This window comes from Saccopteryx bilineata, chromosome 1 (genome assembly GCF_036850765.1).
Source record: "Saccopteryx bilineata isolate mSacBil1 chromosome 1, mSacBil1_pri_phased_curated, whole genome shotgun sequence".
NCBI lineage: Eukaryota > Metazoa > Chordata > Mammalia > Chiroptera > Emballonuridae > Saccopteryx > Saccopteryx bilineata.
In genome coordinates, this window is record NC_089490.1 from 264,285,428 (window position 1) to 264,305,474 (window position 20,047).

A 20,047-nucleotide genomic window follows, 5' to 3' on the forward strand; every position below is an offset into this window, starting at 1 on the left:
AGAACATCTGCATATATCCAGGGGATATGGACACTAAAAGCCAGTAAAGTTTTGTTTCCAATTAGGTGTATACTGACTGGTCACATGGGAATTTTAATATTTTTGGTTATAAACTACAAGTCTTCATATTTGAAAGCATAGTGGCTTTGTTTAACTGAATGTAATTTCTAACAGGGTTTACATCAACTTCTTAGCAATGTTTTACAGATTACTTAAAAAAAAGCTATGCACAAGAGGGTTAGTCACATAAAGATTCTAGATTCAATCAGTTCTCCTATTCACTTAGTTTTGATTATTTCCAGTTGATTTGTATTTTCTACTTTCTAAAGCTAAATGTTGCATTTTTCTTAATCCAAAAGTATGTGATTAAAATTCATCGACTTAAATACATTGGTTTAGAAATTTATCCTGTTGCTACTTACTTAACAAGAAAAAAATATCTATAAACCTGCCAAATGTGGGGGTAAAAGTTACAAGGAGACATATGGGGTTGGAAAAAGATAGTTCATTTTTGTAGGAATATTTGGAATAAATGATTGGTATAGTCAGTTGTTGACTGTGAAATACCACACTGTCTAATATAGCATTTCAGAAAAAATTAGTAAAAGATGAATGTGAAGAAAAAATGCATCTTCATAAAATATAGACCAATTTCAGCTGTTTATTAAAGGGCTTTAATTGTTGCTTTATAAAAAATAGTGTTCTAGAATTACAAAACTGAAATGAATTCCAAAACACCCTAATTCTTAGTTGTTGTTGTTTTTTTACAGAGACAAAGAGAGAGTCAGAGAGATGGATAGATAGGAACGGAGAGATGAGAAGCATCAATCATTAGTTTTTCTTTTCTTTTTTTATTTATTCATTTTAGAGAGGAGAGGGAGAGACAGAGAGAGAGAGAGAGAGAGAGAGAGAGAGAAGAGAGACAGAGAGAGAGAAAGGGGGAGGAGCTGGAAGCATCAACTCCCATATGTGCCTTGACCAGGCAAGCCCAGGGTTTCGAACCGGTGACCTCAGCATTTCCAGGTTGACGCTTTATCCACTGCGCCACCACAGGTCAGGCAATCATTAGTTTTTCATTGCGCATTGTGACACCTTAGTTGTTCATTGATTGCTTTCTCATATGTGCCTTGACTGCGGGCCTTCAGCAGACCAAGTAACCCCTTGCTCGAGCCAGTGACCTTGGGTCCAAGCTGGTGAGCTTTTTGCTCAAGCCAGATGAGCCCGTGCTCAAGCTGGCGACCTCGGGGTCTCGAACCTGGGTTCTCGGCATCCCAGTTCGACGCTCTATCCACTGTGCCACCATCTGGTCAGGCTCTAATTCTTAGTTTTTAAGAGGTCTGAGGGGCATGACCAAAATTAATTCAACTTTTCTTAGTACTTAGTCTAGTATCTTATATGAAACACAGGGCCTTGCATCAATAGCTATTCTCTGTTGAATGAATGATCTGCTGACCACATTTTTGGTTTGTGTACTATGTAATTTTAAACTAACTACTGGATCCCACCAAAAAATAAGCTTAATCTTTTCCATTTTATGCAAAATAACCTTAAAATTAAAGGTCCACAACAAAGATGTAAAATTGTGGATAATTTTTATTTCATTCTTTCAGGTTTGCGTACTTTTCAATTTTTTAACAAAAAAGTATTACGTAGCTAAGTTTTTTAAGATACATGGCTAAATTTTCTTCAAATGAAATATAAATTTCACCTCTAATAACTAATATCTCATCTGCGATATAAATTGCTTTTACATCAATGGCTACTTTAAAAACTAATGTAATTGTAACCAAGCAACATTTCTAGGATTAAGAAAGAATGTAGAGTTTTATCTTAACCTGCAGAAACTCAGTAAATGTTCATACCACTGATACAGAGCAGCATCACTTCCACTTTGCAGTGTTGAAAATGGTTGTTTTTTTAAAAAAAGCAAGCAAGATACTAAATTGAATGCCTGCTTTCTTCTTGCAAGTCTAGTCATATTGTTTTTATTAAACATATTTATAAAAGTTGGGTAAAGTTGTAAGTCTTTTAGTAAGTGGATGGTTTGAGTCTCCCCCTTCCAAGTTTAATCATATTTGAATGACTTAAATAAAAAGAGCCATGCTAACCAATAAAAATAATTCTTTGCTCTCCCTGATAGAAACAAAATATTGAACGGGTGGATGGATAGTCTGTGCCACTGTGGCAATTGGTAGTTGAATCTTGTGACTAATAGTAGAGATTTTTTTGTCTAGGTAGATCACGTGGAGTCAGTTATCTGCCCACTGGAATGACACATTGGGGAGCTATCTGATGAATAGTGTGGAACATCTGCAAATGGATCACAGCTATGCCTGATGTGAATCATTCTTCCCTCAAAAATCTAAAGTTTAATAGTTAAGAAATTCCAAACTGTTGTCGCATAAACTGAGATGCTTGACCTATTCTAGGAGTTGGGAGGGAATGAATACAACACATTGTCTAAGTCATTTTGCCAGTAAGTCATTTGGCTGTGTTTTAAACTTCTTCTTTAGACTTGTTGAAGATCATCAGTGAGAGCCTTGGGTCACTCCAAGTAATAAACCATAGCTTCTTCAACTAATTATACCTTTATAGAGACTACAGGACTTAATAGTTTTCTTAGTCAGAGGGAATAGATTTGCTGTCTTTAAATTCAAGAGGCTTAATTAAAAGTGTGCCAAACATGGTGAAAGAGGCACTCCCACCTCAGAATGTCAATGACTTAAGGGACCTTGAGGGGAATATTTGGTGTTCAGCTCATCAGGTGACAATTTCCTTTACTGAATGATTCTGTTTCACATTGATATTCTTAATTGGGGATCAAACTCTTTTTCTTTAGGTTACTATTAAAAGCAATTGGAAAAAGCAAAACTGAAGGTCTATGTGGGGCTAGCTAGGGGTGAAGCTCTGATTTCCTAGGTACCATTCATGCTGCTTTTACAACTCTTTCTGGGGATATAGCCTACATGGTTATTGAGACTGGGTGGTGAATGGGGGGATAGATTAGTCCTCTTTGTTTTGTTTTGTTTTTTGTTTTATTTTTGTCTTTTTTTCCTTTAACATATGTCTAGCATTTCTATTCTTGGTTAAATATTTTTATATTTACATCAGGTATAAAACCATTGAAATGAAATTATATATTTTAATTTTTCCATTTAACTGATAACTAAGTAAAAATAAATAAAAGGCTAATATATATACTTACCTATAAATTGTTAAAATGCCCTCTTTATATATAAAATGGAAGTATAATTAAAATAAATTATTTTTTTTTACAAAAATACAATTAGTCCTCTTTGATTCCAAGTCCAGGAGTAAACTGCTACCTCTATATGATCTGAAACATTTATCATTGTCCTACAGTTTGACTTTTTCTCTGCTAATTTGAAATAATTTTCTTCACTTTTTCTGATTCCTCCTTTTTTCACTTTTTCTGATTCCTCCTTTTGAGTCTGCATGAAGTCTGTTTACCAGGGATGTTTACAAGTAAAAGTGTTTTTGTGTGTCTGTCTTTGTATCATGTCACATGTGAGCAAGTTGTGGTGGATGTCCTTGCCAACATATTTAGAATTTTACAAATTTTATAATGGGAATGTTTTAGCTGTGGCAAACATTTTTTTGAGTTTTTAAGAATGAGATAAGCGTAAGTTCAAATTTTGTGGAATATGTATATATCTGTTTGACAATGGTATAATCAATGGAGCCAATTTCATTAAAGCACGTTGATGGATTATAGTCCAAAAGAGGTTCACTGCGATCTTTAAATTTAAGACTTCGTGAGCTGTTAGAGAAATAAATTTATAAATGGAAGGAAAAATGAAATATATGAATGTGATGTGTTCCTAACAAAGACTAAATTAATTGGATTTGTCCCACAAAATATCAAAAAGTAAATGCATCCCTATTGTTTTAAAATAGATAAACAACCATTGTTTTGCACTGAAATGGATATTCATATATTTTATCTGATGATTTTTGGGGAAATGAAGGGGGTTTTTTTGTTTGTTTTTTTCAGGAAAGCATGAAGAAGATTATACAAATGGGAATACTAATTGTTTAAAATCACCAATAGTTTTTTCTCTGAACTTGAAAACAGTTATGTTTCTAAACATGAAAACAATATTTGCCTAAGTTTGCAGTATAATGACCAGGACTTCTCTCCTTTTTAGAGAAGCAGTCAAGTGTTTCTGGAACAGATAAGACAGCAGCAATCCAGTGAGGTCGATTCCTTACAGAGGAAAGCTATGCATACCTAACTTATTGGAAAGTAAACTGCTCTTCAGCTAATTATGTCCTCCTTTTCTCAAGGTGTCCAAAGACAGGAGGTGGTCTGCAAACGGTTGGATGACAACTCCATTGTCCAGAACAATTACTGTGACCCTGACAGTAAGCCACCTGAAAATCAAAGAACCTGCAACACTGAGCCCTGCCCACCTGAGTAAGTAAAAGGAATGAGAATTATTTTCTTCATGTGCAAAAAGAAAAACATTAGATATTCACACTTAAAAGTATATTCATATTATTTGAATAAATTCAAATGAGAAAAGGGGATAAAACATCACAGAGTGGAATTTTGTTTTAAAGATTTTATTTATTGCTCAGTGGTAGAGCGTCGGCCTGGCGTGTGGAAGTCCCGGGTTCGATTCCCGGCCAGGGCACACAGGAGAAGCGCCCATCTGCTTCTCCACCCCTCCCCCTCTCCTTCCTCTCTGTCTCTCTCTTCCCCTCCTGCAGCCAAGGCTCCATTGGAGCAAAGATGGCCCGGACACTGGGGATGGCTCTGTGGCCTCTGCCTCAGGCGCTAGAGTAGTTCTGGTCGCAACAGAGCGACAACAGAGCGATGACCCGATGGGCAGAGCATCGCCCCCTGGTGGGCTTGCCGGGTGGATCCTGGTCGGGCGCATGCGGGAGTCTGACTGCCTCCCCATTTCCAGCTTCAGAAAAATACAAAAAAAAAAAAAAAAAAAAAAGAATATAAAATAAACCCCTAAAATAGAAAAAAAAAAAAAGATTTTATTTATTGATTTTTGCAAAAAGAGGAGGTGGGGCGGTGTGGAGTGAGAAGTATCAACTCATAGCTGCTTCCCATCAGTTGTTCATTGCTTGCTTGTTATATGTGCCTTGACCGGGCAAGCCCACATTTTCAAACCAGTGGCCTTAGCATTCTAGGTCGATGCTTTATCCACTGCGCCACCACAGGCCAGGATGAATTTTGATGTGCCTTTCAGTGAACAAAGATTCCTATTTTCCCATAGGTTTCAGTTAACTCTAAAGCAGGGTCTTCAGTAGGTTGATCCTGGCACAGTGCTGAAAATTATCATATTTCATCAATTTCTAAGGCACACATTTTTTCACTTTTTAGAATCTCTGAAGTTGGGGCTTATCTTGCAATTGATGGTGTCTTACAATAAAACTAGGCATTATTTTTTTCTTTCTAAATTTTAGGTACATAAAATAATAGCATCTGAGATTCAATAAAATATAGTAGATTGGCGTGCAGTCCTATCTTTTTCAGGTATTTATCCTAACGGCATAAAGACTTTAAAAATGGTTGAGAAATATTCTGCAATGGAATTTCAGTGCTTTGACTTGCTGGTCCAGTTTTTAGTTCTATCCTCCTGGAATCCTATCTTCTGATTGCTGGGCACAGGCATAAAGGTGTACTTCAGTCTCTTTCTGTTGATTACTCTAGCAATTACACCTCACTGCAAAGGGTGACATTAGGAGAGAGACATAGATCTTAAAGTGACTTTTAAAATTACAATTTAGAAATATGAGACCTGCTGTTAGTGAGCCACATTTTATAATCTGTCAGAGCATGTAGGTGTATTTGAGCAAAAGGCAATGATTGTGTGAAAAGAGACAAAGATGCTGAGTTGATCATGAAAGTACTGGTCTCTGTAGGTATTTTGTCCGTTTGACAACTGCAAGACAGAGCATGTGTGGGTGGCATTTCATTCTTGTTTTAGAGAAACCATTATCCACCTGATTAACTAATTATCCCAACATGAAATTGATAAAGAAAAAGAGAGTAGGCAAATAAATTTTTATACCCCAAGGTCTCTGTAACTAGAGAGGAAAGCTCTATAATAAAATAATCTGTGTTTCTAAAAATGACTGCAGTGCAGTCACAAAACCTGGGGCTTACAATAAATAAGGAATTTAGGTCCCTATTATAATGAAAGCAAAAGGCACTTCTCGATATTTATTCCAAAACAAAAATACCTTACAAACTTTCATTATCCAAACTCAGTGTCTGCCTGAGTTCTTGACTCTTAAAAGGAGATAGTTATGACTTGTTTCTTGAAAAAGCTCAGAGCAATGGCTACCAAATAAGGACACAGGGAGTCTAGAGTAATTAGAACTTTTTATTTTAAGTATTTTAAAATTTCATGTCTCTTCTTTTGGAAATGTGATCACTGTGTAACTTATTCCTTAAAATCCAAACACAAAAAAGTATAGAAATAAGGCCCTGGCCGGTTGGCTCAGTGGTAGAGCGTCGGCCTGGCGTGCAGAAGTCCCGGGTTCGATTCCCGGCCAGGGCACACAGGAGAAGCGCCCATCTGCTTCTCCACCCCTCCCCCTCTCCTTCCTCTCTGTCTCTCTCTTCCCTCCCGCAGCCGAGGCTCCATTGGAGCAAAGATGGCCCGGGCGCTGGGTATGGCTCCTTGGCCTCTGCCCCAGGCGCTAGAGTGGCTCTGGTCCAGAGCATCGCCCCCTGGTGGGCAGAGCGTCGCCCCCTGGTGGGCGTGCCGGGTGGATCCTGGTCTTGCGCATGCGGAAGTCTGTCTGACTGTCCTCCCCGTTTCCAGCTTCAGAAAAATACAAAAAAAAAAAAAAAAAGTATAGAAATAAGACCTAGAATATGTATTATAAAGACAAGATATTTCATTATTTGGGGGTTTTTTCCTTCTCTTTTGTCAATTATTTTTATGAGTTTATCTCAAGAGAATCTGAAAAACTATTTAAAACAAAGTGATGCTCAAAAGCCATGGGTGAAATGTTGAAGTTTTCAATAACTTCAACATATTTTCATATAATTATGACTCTCAACCCATCAACTTAATTCCCTGCCACTCAGGAGTTTTAGTATTATGTTTGGCATTTGATCAGCCATGTAAGGCATCCGAGTGGGCTTGGTCACACCTGTTCTATTTTGGCCTCTGCTTTTTTATTTATTTAAGCTTAAATACTATTTAAAAGTCCTTTGAGATTTTAATGGTTGGCCATTCCATCACATGAATTTTAGGCTTGGTTATTACATGGGAATTGTGTGTGTGTGTTTTAACACTTTAAGGATAATTGACATTTGAACAAACATATGTAATTAAAATTAGGTTCCCTATCTCCTTTGAAATTCTGAAATAAAATGTTGTTTATTATCTTTTTTTAAAGTTTGAAGGTGAGAGAAAGGAATTTGAAAAAGAAAGATAAAGAGAGTATGAGGAAAAATTTAGGCTAATAGTTTTCTGTTTTGGAAAAAGCAAAAGAACATATTTAAAATATTATTCTCTATTAGTTCATTATATATTAGTTTCTTTTAAATTTCTTCTCTATTCCTTTGAATTCAGACTATGATAAAGGACATCTTAATCCTTCAGAATGGTTGTCGTATATAATATTCCAAGTAGATAGTGGTATTGTAGAGATGCAAATCACAGAAAGACTGCTGAATTCAGCAAGACTTTAAATGAGTGTGGAAAAAAGGAAAGGAGATAGGTATTTTCAGATAATGTGATAATCATATATGTGTGTGTATATATATATTTATTTATTTTGTGACAGAGACAGAGGGAGGGACAGATAGAGACAGACAGATAAGAAGGGAGATATAAGAGAAGCATCAATTGTTTATTGCAGCACCTTAGTTGTTCAATTACTGCTTTCTCATGTGTGCCTTGACCTGGGGGCTACAGCAGAGTGAGTGACCTCTTGCTCAAGCCAGCAACCTTTGGCCTCATGCCAGCGACCTTGGGCTTCAAGCCAATGACCTTTGGGCTCAAGACAGTGACCATGGGTCATGTCTATGATCCCACACTCAAGCCAGCGACCCCGTGCTCAAGCTGGTGAGCCCGTGCTCAAGCCAGGACTTTGAACCTGGGTCCTCGGCATCCCAGTTCAGCGCTCTATCCACTGCGCCACCGCCTGGTCAGGCAATTATAATTGTTTTCTGTAATCCATATTAAAACATGAAAAGAACTTTAAATGCAGAAAGGTAAAAAAAATCTATAATACTTACAATACCACTGTTAATACTTTGATTTGTGTATATTTTCAGTATTTTTCTATGTCTACATAGGCATGCATATATAACAAAATGATATAACAATATTTATCATCTTTATAGTCAGTTCTCAACATATTTTGAGCATTAACTATCTTCTACAACATTTAGTAGATATGCCATTGTTTATTCAAATTGACTTCTCCACTGATAAACAATTTTGGCTATGTCTTAGCTTCTAATCCTTTACAATACCACCACATTTACCATTTTTGCTACTAAAATGTTGCTTTCTGTAATTATGCTCTTATGCTACATGCATAGGGATAGAAATTCTGATTCAAATGGAAATGTATTTTAGTCCTCAGACACACTGTCAAATTGCTCTCTAGGAAGAATATATACTCCCATTAAAAGTATGTAAGAATGTCATTTACCTGAACTGAACAACCATGAGTATTATTACTTTAAAAGCAGTTTTTTACTTTTATAGAAATAAAAGGCTTGATATCTAATTGCTGTGTTATTTAGTATATCTTGGATTGCTGATGAGGCTTGATGAGACATAAAAATTATGTCTAGTCACCATTTGTATTACTTCTTTTTTTGCTTTTTCTCTTCATGGCCTATCCCAGTTTTCTACTGAAGTGTTTATCATTTTGTTATTGATTTGTATGAACTCTTAATGTATTAATAATATTAATTCTTTTATCTGTGTTCCAAATATTTTTCCAAGTTTATAATGTTTTCCATATTTTTTAGGATCTATTTTTATTTATAAGAGTTTTAGAATATCATATAGAAAAACTATCAAACACTTCTTTCTTTCATGGGTATAATGTTTAGGAACACCATAACCATTCTAAGATTATGCTTTCAAAGTTTTTTTAATGAAAACTTTAATCTATCTAAAATATATCGGTCTACCTTGAGAAAAAGATCTTTATTTATTTTCAGATTTATAGTTTCTTCAATATCATTAACTTAAAATCCTAAATGGTATTTTTTTAATCAAAAACTATCTTTTCAAATAATGAAATATTTCAAATATCTTTTAGTCACATTGGAGGTTTTATGAGTGTATAAGAATAGAAGACTCTAAGATTTGTTGTGTAAAAAGAATGACAAGAGACTAGAAAGAATAGAAAAAAGTAGTAAAGAAATAATAATAATAATAATAATAATAATAATAATAATTGGAAGATCTTGAAGGGTCCAAGAAAGTCTTTCTGGAAAAAATTAATGTGCTCAGAGCAGAAACTCTTTTATAAGAAAAAATATTATAATCAACATGATGAGATGACTTGGTTTAGGTAGAAAACAAGAATTCTAGAAACATTGAGTAAAAATGGTAGAATTCATGACAAAGGCTGAAATAAGTGGGAAAAGGGGAAGGGAGGAGTTGGTGTTAAAAAGCATGACGGATAGGAAACATGACTGATAGGAAGCCCCACCATAAAAAGGGGAAGTCATGCTGAGTTGCATTCCGAAGACAAAGGCCCAGAGTTCAGTTTTGATCATGCTGTCTTTTAATAGCAAGAATATTTTTATAAATGATCTCATGCGAAGAATCCTTAGATACAGAATATTTTTCCTGCTTGAACCCATGGTTTTTAAACTGAAAATCAGCAAGTTGAAAACTGTGGAGTGCTATACATAGTGATGATACAGGGACCAAGAATTAGAAGACATTTTTAAACAACTCAAGTGTGGAAGGCATTGAGCTTTGGGAGAAATGGTTCCTTTTCCTAAGGGCAATCAAATTGGGCAAAGTCATATAAAAATAATTATAGTACAAGGCAAAATGTACAAAGTACAATTAGAGAGTTATAAGCAAAAGTGCTAAAGGATTCTCTGACCTGGGGCTAGATTTAATTTAATGGCATCTTTTATTACGTAATGTTTAACAATTATTTGAGTCATTGAGCCTCACCCTTGGACAACTATAATTGGTTATTTTAAGTTTAGAAAAGGGTTAATCAGAGTCCTCTATAAAACTCCAAAATGTAAGGCCTGGGAAGAATCCTAGAGCTCATGTAGGCCAACTCCTATCATTTTACAGATGAGGGTATGCTGATCTCCAGTGATGTTTTCCCATTATACTGGACCTCACTAACTTTGTAAGTTACAAATCAAACATCTGATTGCACTTAAATACTTCTAATTTTGTTTCATCAACACATTCTTTTTTTTTTTTTTTTTTTGTATTTTTCTGAAGCTGGAAACGGGGAGAGACAGTCAGACAGACTCCCCGCATGCGCCCGACCGGGATCCACCCGGCACGCCCACCAGGGGCGATGCTCTGCCCACCAGGGGGCGATGCTCTGCCCCTCCGGGCGTCATTCTAGCGCCTGGGGCAGAGGCCAAGGAGCTATCCCCAGCGCCCGGGCCATCTTTGCTCCAATGGAGCCTTGGCTGCTGGAGGGGAAGAGAGAGACAGAGAGACAGAGAGGAAGGAGGGGGGGGGGGTGGAGAAGCAAATGGGCGCTTCTCCTATGTGCCCTGGCCGGGAATCGAACCCGGGTCCCCCACACGCCAGGCCGACGCTCTACCGCTGAGCCAACCGGCCAGGGCCAACACATTCTTAATTGCCAGAATTTCAGAAATGTTTATTACATTGATTTTTTTAATAAAAAAATTTTTTTGACTATGAAATATTTAGGACAATGAGGCTTCTATTTAATATTAGTTTCACTTTCCAATTAGCTGAAGAAAGAGCAAATTTTCTTTTCTTTTTTACCAACTTTTGTTTTGAAAATTGTTCTAAAAACATACTTTAAAACCTAGGAAAGTTTTAGTACATTAGTAAGTAGTTAATAGGTTACATACTTGAATCTCTCTTTGAGTAAAGATGTTATTGTCAAAGTCTGAAGATTTCTTTTTTTATTTTGCTATGTGGTATTTATGAAAGGGGTGGATAATAAGACCTTTGACTCTGGTATAAAGGCTTGGAAACCTCAATATCCATCTCAACCTCTCGATCTCTGTCTCTCTCAATCCAAATATCTAACATCAGTTTCTGTTCATGTGCTGTGCTGTTTCCCTTTAAGTTAAAAAAAAAGTAAAAATAATATATAGATTTTATGATGAGTTCTTTCTTTAAAAATATTCTGGTTAACCTAGGTGGCCAAAGTTTTATTATTGTTGTTTTTTTATAGTGTCTCTCTTACTCCCTCATCGCATTAATATTACTATCTGTCCTATTAATGTACAGATACTGTAGATCAAATTACACAGGCTGCACCAACCCACTCTTGTTCCAGACACTCAAACGGGAATCTCACTAATTGTTAGTGTCTAATGGAGGTGAGGGCACATGTGAGGATGAAGACACTTTGACCACTGAGTCTTCAGCTTAGAGAGAAACAGCCCCAAGATTGTTCAGACTGGAACAATTCAGCAAGTGATAATCCCAGAGAGAATTTTTGTGTTTAGTTTTTTACCACCGAATCTAGAGGAGGAAAAGCAAGAAATCAGGAGAATGTCCTCGGGGGTCAGAGACATGGAAAGTGAGGGTGAAGAAAGCAGTCTGTCTTAAACTGGACAGGGGAGTGGAGATGCAGTGGTAAAACTGCAAAGCCAGTTAAATAACTCGAGTGTGATTTAATCCTTTAGAGAGACAGGGAAGGGATGATTTGCTGAGCAAGAACGATGCAACAGTAACTGACTATGAAGCCTGAGATCAGAGTTAGTCAGAAGAAAAATTGGGAGGGTGGTGAATACTTTTACTTGCATACATTCCAAGTTAAATGCTAGAGTGACACAGCTCAGCTAAGAGATGGTTGGCAATAAAAGAGAGGACAAAGAATAAAAAGGCGGAGGTGGCCCTGACCTCGCGCAGCAAAGAACAGCAACACCTCCTGAATCACTGCCCTTTCTCTGGGCACCTGTGTTTAATTTGAGGGCCTCCATCCTTCTTATATTATGAGACCTAATGAGATCATGGCTGGAGGTGGTATGACTGAACATTTTGTGGCTGAGTTATACACATTTCTGTTTTATCCCCTAATCTTGGTGATGAAATCACTGTTGCGAATTGAATCAGAGTTTCACTACGGCTGGCATGCAAGTTATTATTCTCAGTACACATTTTCCTCTTTACCAAAAATGGTACTAACAACTTGAGATCATGTTCATCTGTAGAAAACAAAACAGAAAGATTAAAACCACTTTAAATCTTCTCTGGAAAATGACTTGGAGTAAACGTAAATGGCAGATTTTTTTAAAAGTCAGGGTTAAATGATTACTTTTAAAATCAATTTTAGTTTGAAAAGTTTTAGAGTTTTGACAAGATGTATTTTACGTTGAGAAGTTGGTTAATTATGATACTTCCAAATGCTGGTTTCCTGCTATAAATAAAAATAACACAGGTAATAATAAGCAGAAGCCACTGTGGCTCATTAGGCTGAATACAGGCTCAAATTTAGGCTACTAGTACTCTGACTTCACTGAGTACTATGTTCCGTCTACACAGCTGACACAGTGAGCTAAGCTCACTGACACAGAAGTTCTCAGGCTTTCGGACTCTCATTTCTCTGGATAGTCACCCACTCAAAAGCATATCCATTGATGACAGTTACATGATGTATATAGTCTTGGATTGAAGAAAATGTCTTGTGACCAGGATTCTATTATTTAGCAGTGTTAAAAATGAAATTCAGGGGAAATAGCAATTGACAGGGGGATCCAGGCCTAGACCCATCATTGCTATTTTCATGACTTTGTAGAACAGTTTTCCTGACACTGCGATTTCCTTTCTTCTTCTGCAAAACAAAGCACAATGCCTTGAACACAGTAGGCATTCAGCATATGTTTATTAAAGCAAATGCAACAATATGTCAGCCAGGACTCTGGTTGAAAATAATACAAATTCAATTTCAGCTGGCTTCAGCACATAAGAGAGTTTCTTCGTTTATGTAACAAGGCTGAGGGAGCTATAAGAGTGGACCTCACTTGAAGAATGACTAGAATCAAGGATTCAAACATCTTTGCTCCTTTGCTTGTTTTCAGATCAGCTAATTCCACTCCTCATGGGATGAGGCAACTAGCAGCTCTTACCTTTGGGACCTGAGAAGAAAGGGTCCCTTTAGTCTAGTTGAGAAATAAAAAATTATAAAGCCAAATTCTCATTGGTCTGGTTTGGATCACGATTCATACTCCTTGGACCAATTGCTATACCTCAAAGAGTATGTCCTGCAGAAGTATTACACATACACACACATCCCCAAATTATATATATATGAAAGTTCACTGATGACTTGAGGGAAAGGGAATGGTAAACCTATAAATGTGAGATGTTTCTTTTGTTAAGACATTTCAGTTTCTCCCCACATTAGCTGTGTAGATGCTATTTTTAGGAGTAAAGAGGTCCAAGCAAGGGATCTCCATGTTTTCAAGAACAGCTCAGGCTTCGCTCTTGCTGCTGTTATTTGAGGCTGTCATGTCTTTAGGATGGATGCCTGGCCTTCTCTACCCCTGGATGGACAGTAAAGGTCTTCTGTCTTCTACAAAGCCTGCCATTTATTTCCAAGAGTCAGAACAAGTCTCTAAGTTTTAGCATAAAATTCTTAATTATGAGAGAAGCCATCTCAATGTAATAATAAAAATAGCTACTGCTGTATGTCAAACACTCTGTTAGAAGCTCTCCGTGGTGTGCGCTGAAGCCAGCTAGTACTGGCTCCTGAGTCCCTATTAGCATATCCTCTCTTTTCATATTCACAATGTCAGGTGGTAGCTTGAAATGATCACAGTGAGATATGAATACCACAAAAAGTGGCAAATGCAACAAATCAGGATTCTCTCTCTTCCAAGAAGAGCCAATAGTTAAACATCTATCAGCATAAACATATATAGCAGCTTCTTATATTACCTTACTTAAGCCTCATGACAACCTCATGATTGTATTATTACCCTAATTTTAGAAATTAATTTTTAAAAAGGAGAAAAATCAAAGAGATTAAAAATACACAGTGCATCACTTACGTGAACACAGTGCTGCCTGCTTCACAGCCCACGCCCTATACTTCAAGAGGCAACTGACAGCAAGTTACCTTTTCCTTGGTGGTTCTTCCATGTGTCATTTGTCACATCAACAACACCGAGAGGTCAGCTCTTCTAGAAAGAGGATGTCTACTGATAAAAGTGCCTTCACTGCCTGACCTGTGGTGGCGCAGTGGGTAAAGCATCAACCTAGAAACACTGAGGTTGCCGGTTCAAAACCCTGGCTTGCCTGGTCAAGGCACATATGGAGTTGATGCTTCCTGCTCCTCCCCCTTCTCTCTCTCTCTTTCTCTCTCTCTCCCCCCCTAAAATGAATAAATAAATAAAAATTAAAAAAAAATAAAATAAACACCTTTAAAAAAAAAGTGCCTTCACTCAGCTGGAACTCTCTGGCCACACTGGAAAAATGTTTTCTCTGTTCCTTCCCTTTCTTGTCGCAGGTGGTTCATTGGAGATTGGCTGGAGTGCAGTAAGACCTGTGACGGAGGAATGCGGACCAGGGCAGTGCTCTGCATCAGGAAGATCGGACCTTCTGAGGAGGAGACACTGGACTACAGTGGTTGTTTAACTCACCGGCCTATTGAAAAAGAGTCCTGCAACAACCAGTCATGTCCGCCTCAGTGGGTGACTTTGGACTGGTCAGAAGTAAGGAAATCTGAAGCTGGATGTTTTGAGATATCCTAACTATTAAATCCAAAGCATTTAATATTAAGGACACCTGAGTATGTGAGCATCTTAGAACTCAATAAGTATGGACTGCAAAAACAGTGAATTTGGCTATGTTATATTTTATGACTGCTTGGGTCAAGGAAACCAATGAGAAACTAGTCTGATTCACAGCCTAACATGAATGTGAAAGAATATTATAGGTTAGACTCATCTAAGTGTTTTTTCTTATTTGCTATACGTAAATAGCCCCATAGGCTCCAAATTAGTAACATGTTATATCTTTTTTCCCCCCAAGTAATGTTCCAGATTAACTACATAATTCAAATATGAATCTTTGTCAATTTACTATTACTTGTAATATATCTTTTTATATTTTAATTGCTTCTATTAAATCAGAAGAAAAATGGAACTGTAGTTGTTACATACCAAAAAGTCAAATTTAGATTTTAACAATACATCTATTTAAGTGATCAGGGAGGATTACTATTACTTGTAATATATCTTTTTATATTTTAATTGCTTCTATTAAATCAGAAGAAAAATGGAACTGTAGTTGTTACATACCAAAAAGTCAAATTTAGATTTTAACAATACATCTATTTAAGTGATCAGGGAGGAACCTGACTAAAATAATGCTTTTCTGGCATCTTTATATATAAAAGAGCTTGATATCCAGAGGCCTTAGTAGAGTTAATTCTTAACTGCTTATTCTGCATGAGAGATACACATAGACACACTATACCACTCTCCACAGTTCCGAAAGAAGAGCTGAGTCCTCGGTTAATAGTAAGAAGGAGTAGTACCTGGTCATATAGCTAAAGGTCATTCTTCTAGTTGGAACAACAGGCATTTCCTATTGGAAACATTGAGGTACTTGCTTTGAGTGTTTCCTGTAGATCTCCTTAGTCTGTCAAAAAGTAAACAAAAAACAAATTAAATATTGTTCTTTAGAAAACTCTAGATATAACTCCCCCTCCCCCAAGTCCTTGTGAATCTTATTGCTTGAGTAGCCTTATTTTGCTACAGGCACGGGGCTCAAAGAGGGACTGTGTTTAAGATGGTCCATGGAAATGGAGATTTTGACCAGTTGTGGTTATCCATGGAATTTTTGGCAGGAATTGGGAGTGTTCTTCCAAGTTTCCTGGCTACAGTCCAGCTTCAATAACTACATTCTGCCCACCTAACTTTTATTTGCGTTTCAATCAAATGTAGGGATATTCTTGGTATTATTCACTTAGTGGTTATGAAAAACAATATGAATTCTTTTGTTCCCTAACAGTGGGTGGATTAACTCCTAAATTCATTTGAAAGATAACATCCATTGATAAAGAATAGACATTTTACAGAGTTGTACATGTTAGTACTTCAATTCAGTACCCAGGATCCATGTAGAATAAGTCCATTAGTAGTCTTTGATTAATATTGACAAATTTGTTTTTAGAGAATATTAATGGGAGATCTGATGATTGCCTGCAACGGTTAGTTTTAAGGTTCAGGTCAAGTCAGTAGGTATAATTGAGTCTTACTAAACACACTGGTGTAGGTACTAGGGAGATACAAAATAATTTATAAGGCTGGGAAGAGAAGAAATGCCCATTTAACAACTAGAGAATAAGACAGTGTTTAATAAAATGGTGGATTGTGGCATATAAGTGTATAATGACATAGAGATACAGAACAGAGACCGTCAGAACGGCCTGGAGCAGGATCAGAAGGCTTTCTAGTTGACAGGAATTGAGCGGAATGGGGAGGGCGTGTAGCATCTGAGGCAGGGAGGAGACCAGGGAAGCTGGAGAAGGCATTTCTGAGAAGAGAAACAACTAACAGAAACACAAAGACCATGTAAGGTTGGAAAAAAGGGTTTGTTTTAAAGAATAAATGAATGATAAGATTGAATAAAGTAATGATAGGTAACACGAAGGCTTGAATACAAAGCCCTATACTGTGTCATTTTTCTACAGAAAGTGGAGAAGATAGACAAGTTCGTAAGCAGAAACTAGAAAAAATTGCTCCCAACCACCAAAACACCAGAACCTCCTCATGTACAGACTCATTTCATACCGGTCTCTTGACCCACATAGTTCTGTATCATTATATTTTTATTTTAACATAAAAAAAACCAAGTATAATCACCTTGAGAAATAGCTTATGCATATTACTGTACGTGTCCATTCCAAATACCATTTTAGGTTTTCTTCTTAATTCAACCTCATATTAATTGTAGTTACCCTACTTTTAGAATTTTGATTCGTATCTATCCAGTCTTGGAAGTGACTTGCTCAAATGGCCCTAAGAGGTTTTTAGGCACTCCTGGGAGCTGCCTGAAGAAATAATGTGTAAGCCAGGGGGGCTTTCAATCACATTTCTGTTATCTTCTTTAAGATAGTTGAGTCAAAGCTTAGGGGAAAGAAGTTTTGCTGAGGGAGGGGAGTATACATGTTGGGGCAATCACCTCAGACAAAGACTTGGTAGCCGCTGTTGTCTTTCCGTAGATGATCAGAAAAAGGATTTTTAGATAAGCACTGGGCAAGAAGTGCTGCCGTTACCCTCTCAGAAATTCTTCTAGTTGGACACCATCATTACCATCACCTTCATCTTTTATTCAGGAGAATAGATACTTTTTGCCCCGTGCAGTCTCTTCTCTTTATTTTCCATGTGAGGGGTGCACTCTCTCTCACTTCCATTTCCTTACGTTTACCAGGAACCCCACCTCTTCCCTAGATGGGTTAAAAATAAGTGAAAGTAGAAAGCATTCGGTGAGATAAATGTCTGAGTAATTCTGGAGAACAGAGTGAGAACAAGGAGCCTGCTCTCCCAGAGGAATGGAACACCTCCCACTGATGAAAAAAGGAGGCCCCCGCAGACGGATGAGCAGGCTATGTTCAATCTCCTCCAGTTAACCTTTGCAAATATTTTGCACAGTATTCTTTTGACACGCCCATAAAAACTGGCCTCCTCTTTCTGCCCTCTCCCCATTTCCAACTATCAGCTGTCTGAGCTCTGCTAATCACAGGGGTGAGGTTCAACTGGTGAAAACTTGTTGCAGCAAGAGGAATGTACCCTTTGACCTTTTTCTTTTTACTGCGGGCTGCTCTAACATAAAATTTCCATTGTTGCAAGGCCAGGAACCCTATTTCATTTTTCTCATCAGTGAGACCCACCTGGTGCTTATGGCCAAAAGAACCCAAAGAAACAAAACAAAACAAAAAACCCGCCAAATTACTTTGGTGGAAAATGGCCCTTCAGCAGCCTTTTATGAACCTGATGAAGCCATGGCTTCCCCTTTTCCTGTCATCTAGCTTCACTCTTGGGATCTCCCATACTAGGCTGGACTTAAATAGTTTTCTGTTTCTGCCCTCTCTTGGCACTTAACTCTTGCAAGCATTGCTACACTCTGTGGATGGCCTCCAGTAATCCTAACCCTTCCTTTTGATGTGTCAGGGTAGTTTCCTTTGACTCCCACAGAGTCCGTGTTGAAAATGGTCTGTTTCTTGTAGTCACTCCTGGACAAGTGATGACTGGCATCATAATCAGTTGACTTTATAAGACTTATTTTAGGTAACATTACTAAAGGAGGATAGGGGAAATCTACTCTTTAAGGACTGTGCTTTGTTTTGTAGACAATTGTGATTTCACCTTGTTTACTCCCAGGTTATGCTAGGTCAGGGGTCCCCAAACTTTTTACACAGGGGACCAGTTCACTGTCCCTCAGACACTTGGAGGGCCGAACTATAAAAAAAAACTATGAACAAATCCCTGTGCACACTGCACATATCTTATTTTAAAGTAAAAAAAACAAAACGGGAACAAATACAATATTTAAAATAAAGAACAAGCAAATTTAAATCAACAAACTGACCAATATTTCAATGGAACTATGGGTCTACTTTTGGCTAATGAGATGGTCAATGTGCTCCTCTCACTGACCACCAATGAAAGAGGTGCTCCTTCTGGAAGTGCGGCGGGGGCCAGATAAATGGCCTCAGGGGACCCGCGGGCTGTAGTTTGGGGACCCCTGTGCTAGGTAAATGAATCCCACCTCTCCAGAGAGAGCTCAGTCTAACCCTAAAACATTAACACTTCTATCCTTTACAAGTGAGAGCCAAAATTGTTTTTCTTGGTGTGATTTCAAATACGTTTTTTCCCCCTGAAAAATATGTTTCTGCTTCTTACTCATAGAACATTAAACAAAAACATAAATGCATTTTTCACAAAAATCACTTTTTATATCCCACTAAGATGAAACAAAAAGCAAATGATTTGGTCAGATTTGAGACAATTGTGAAATTCTCATTATATGATTAAAAAAGGAAAATTGATGTTTCCTTACAATAAGGAGAAATAAAAATGAGAAATAATTTTACTAAAGAAGGTTTGTCTACTGAAATATCTTCCACCAGCTGCCTGGTATTATAGTGATAAGAATGAAGGGACTGGATTTGATATTTATTACTATACTTTAATAGAAAAATAATCTTTATTACTGAAATAAGTATTTAATTTCTGATTATTATTAATGAATTTGACTGCATACTCAAAAACTATGTAGAAATATACCCTTCACATGGGAACAGACCAAGGACTCTGAAGAATGCTCTGAGCATTCATGCGGAAGGTAAGGCCTATTAATCATATACATAATCATGGCTACATCTTGCTTTTCTAGAATATTTTTTGATATCTAAATAAAACTGAGGCTGTCAGATAGATAAACATTCATCAGAAGGCTAAAGAGGGCAAAAATGAAACGTAAGCTAAATAAAGCAAAACGAAGAGGGGAAAACAGAAAACAAGCTGAAGGCGTTTCTGCTGGAACATCTCTGACGTAAGGTCGGAGGCGTTTGCAGGGTAGAGGCCTACTAAGAATGAGCTGGTCTAACTGAGGGCCCTGTGCCTTTACTACTTTTTCACAAGTAATTTTTTAAACATTTAGCTTTATAATCACTCTGAAGAAGTACAATATTTGCACAGACCAGAGATGAGATTCTGGCTATAGACATGTAATATTTGTGGCCAGATCTGCAGGGCTCAAGGGCTAGTTAGTATTCGTTGAATCAGAATGTGGAAGAAATGTCATTTTTGGTCATTTGCTATTTTGAGAATCTAGTTCATTATCTCTCTACTTCTATAAAATAGAATATTCTTGGCTTGTTT

General features: G+C 37.3%; 1 protein-coding gene across 1 annotated transcript in view; it reads left to right on the forward strand.

The window, feature by feature from the left end:
- The window catches only part of ADAMTS6 (ADAM metallopeptidase with thrombospondin type 1 motif 6), a 280,816-nt gene that overhangs the window by 230,497 nt on the left and 30,272 nt on the right, over window positions 1-20,047 (forward strand). Inside the window, exons 20-21 of the mRNA XM_066253589.1 lie at window positions 4,309-4,438; window positions 14,665-14,869. Coding sequence (XP_066109686.1) covers window positions 4,309-4,438; window positions 14,665-14,869 — 335 coding nt within the window. The remainder of the gene's footprint in view (window positions 1-4,308; window positions 4,439-14,664; window positions 14,870-20,047) is intronic.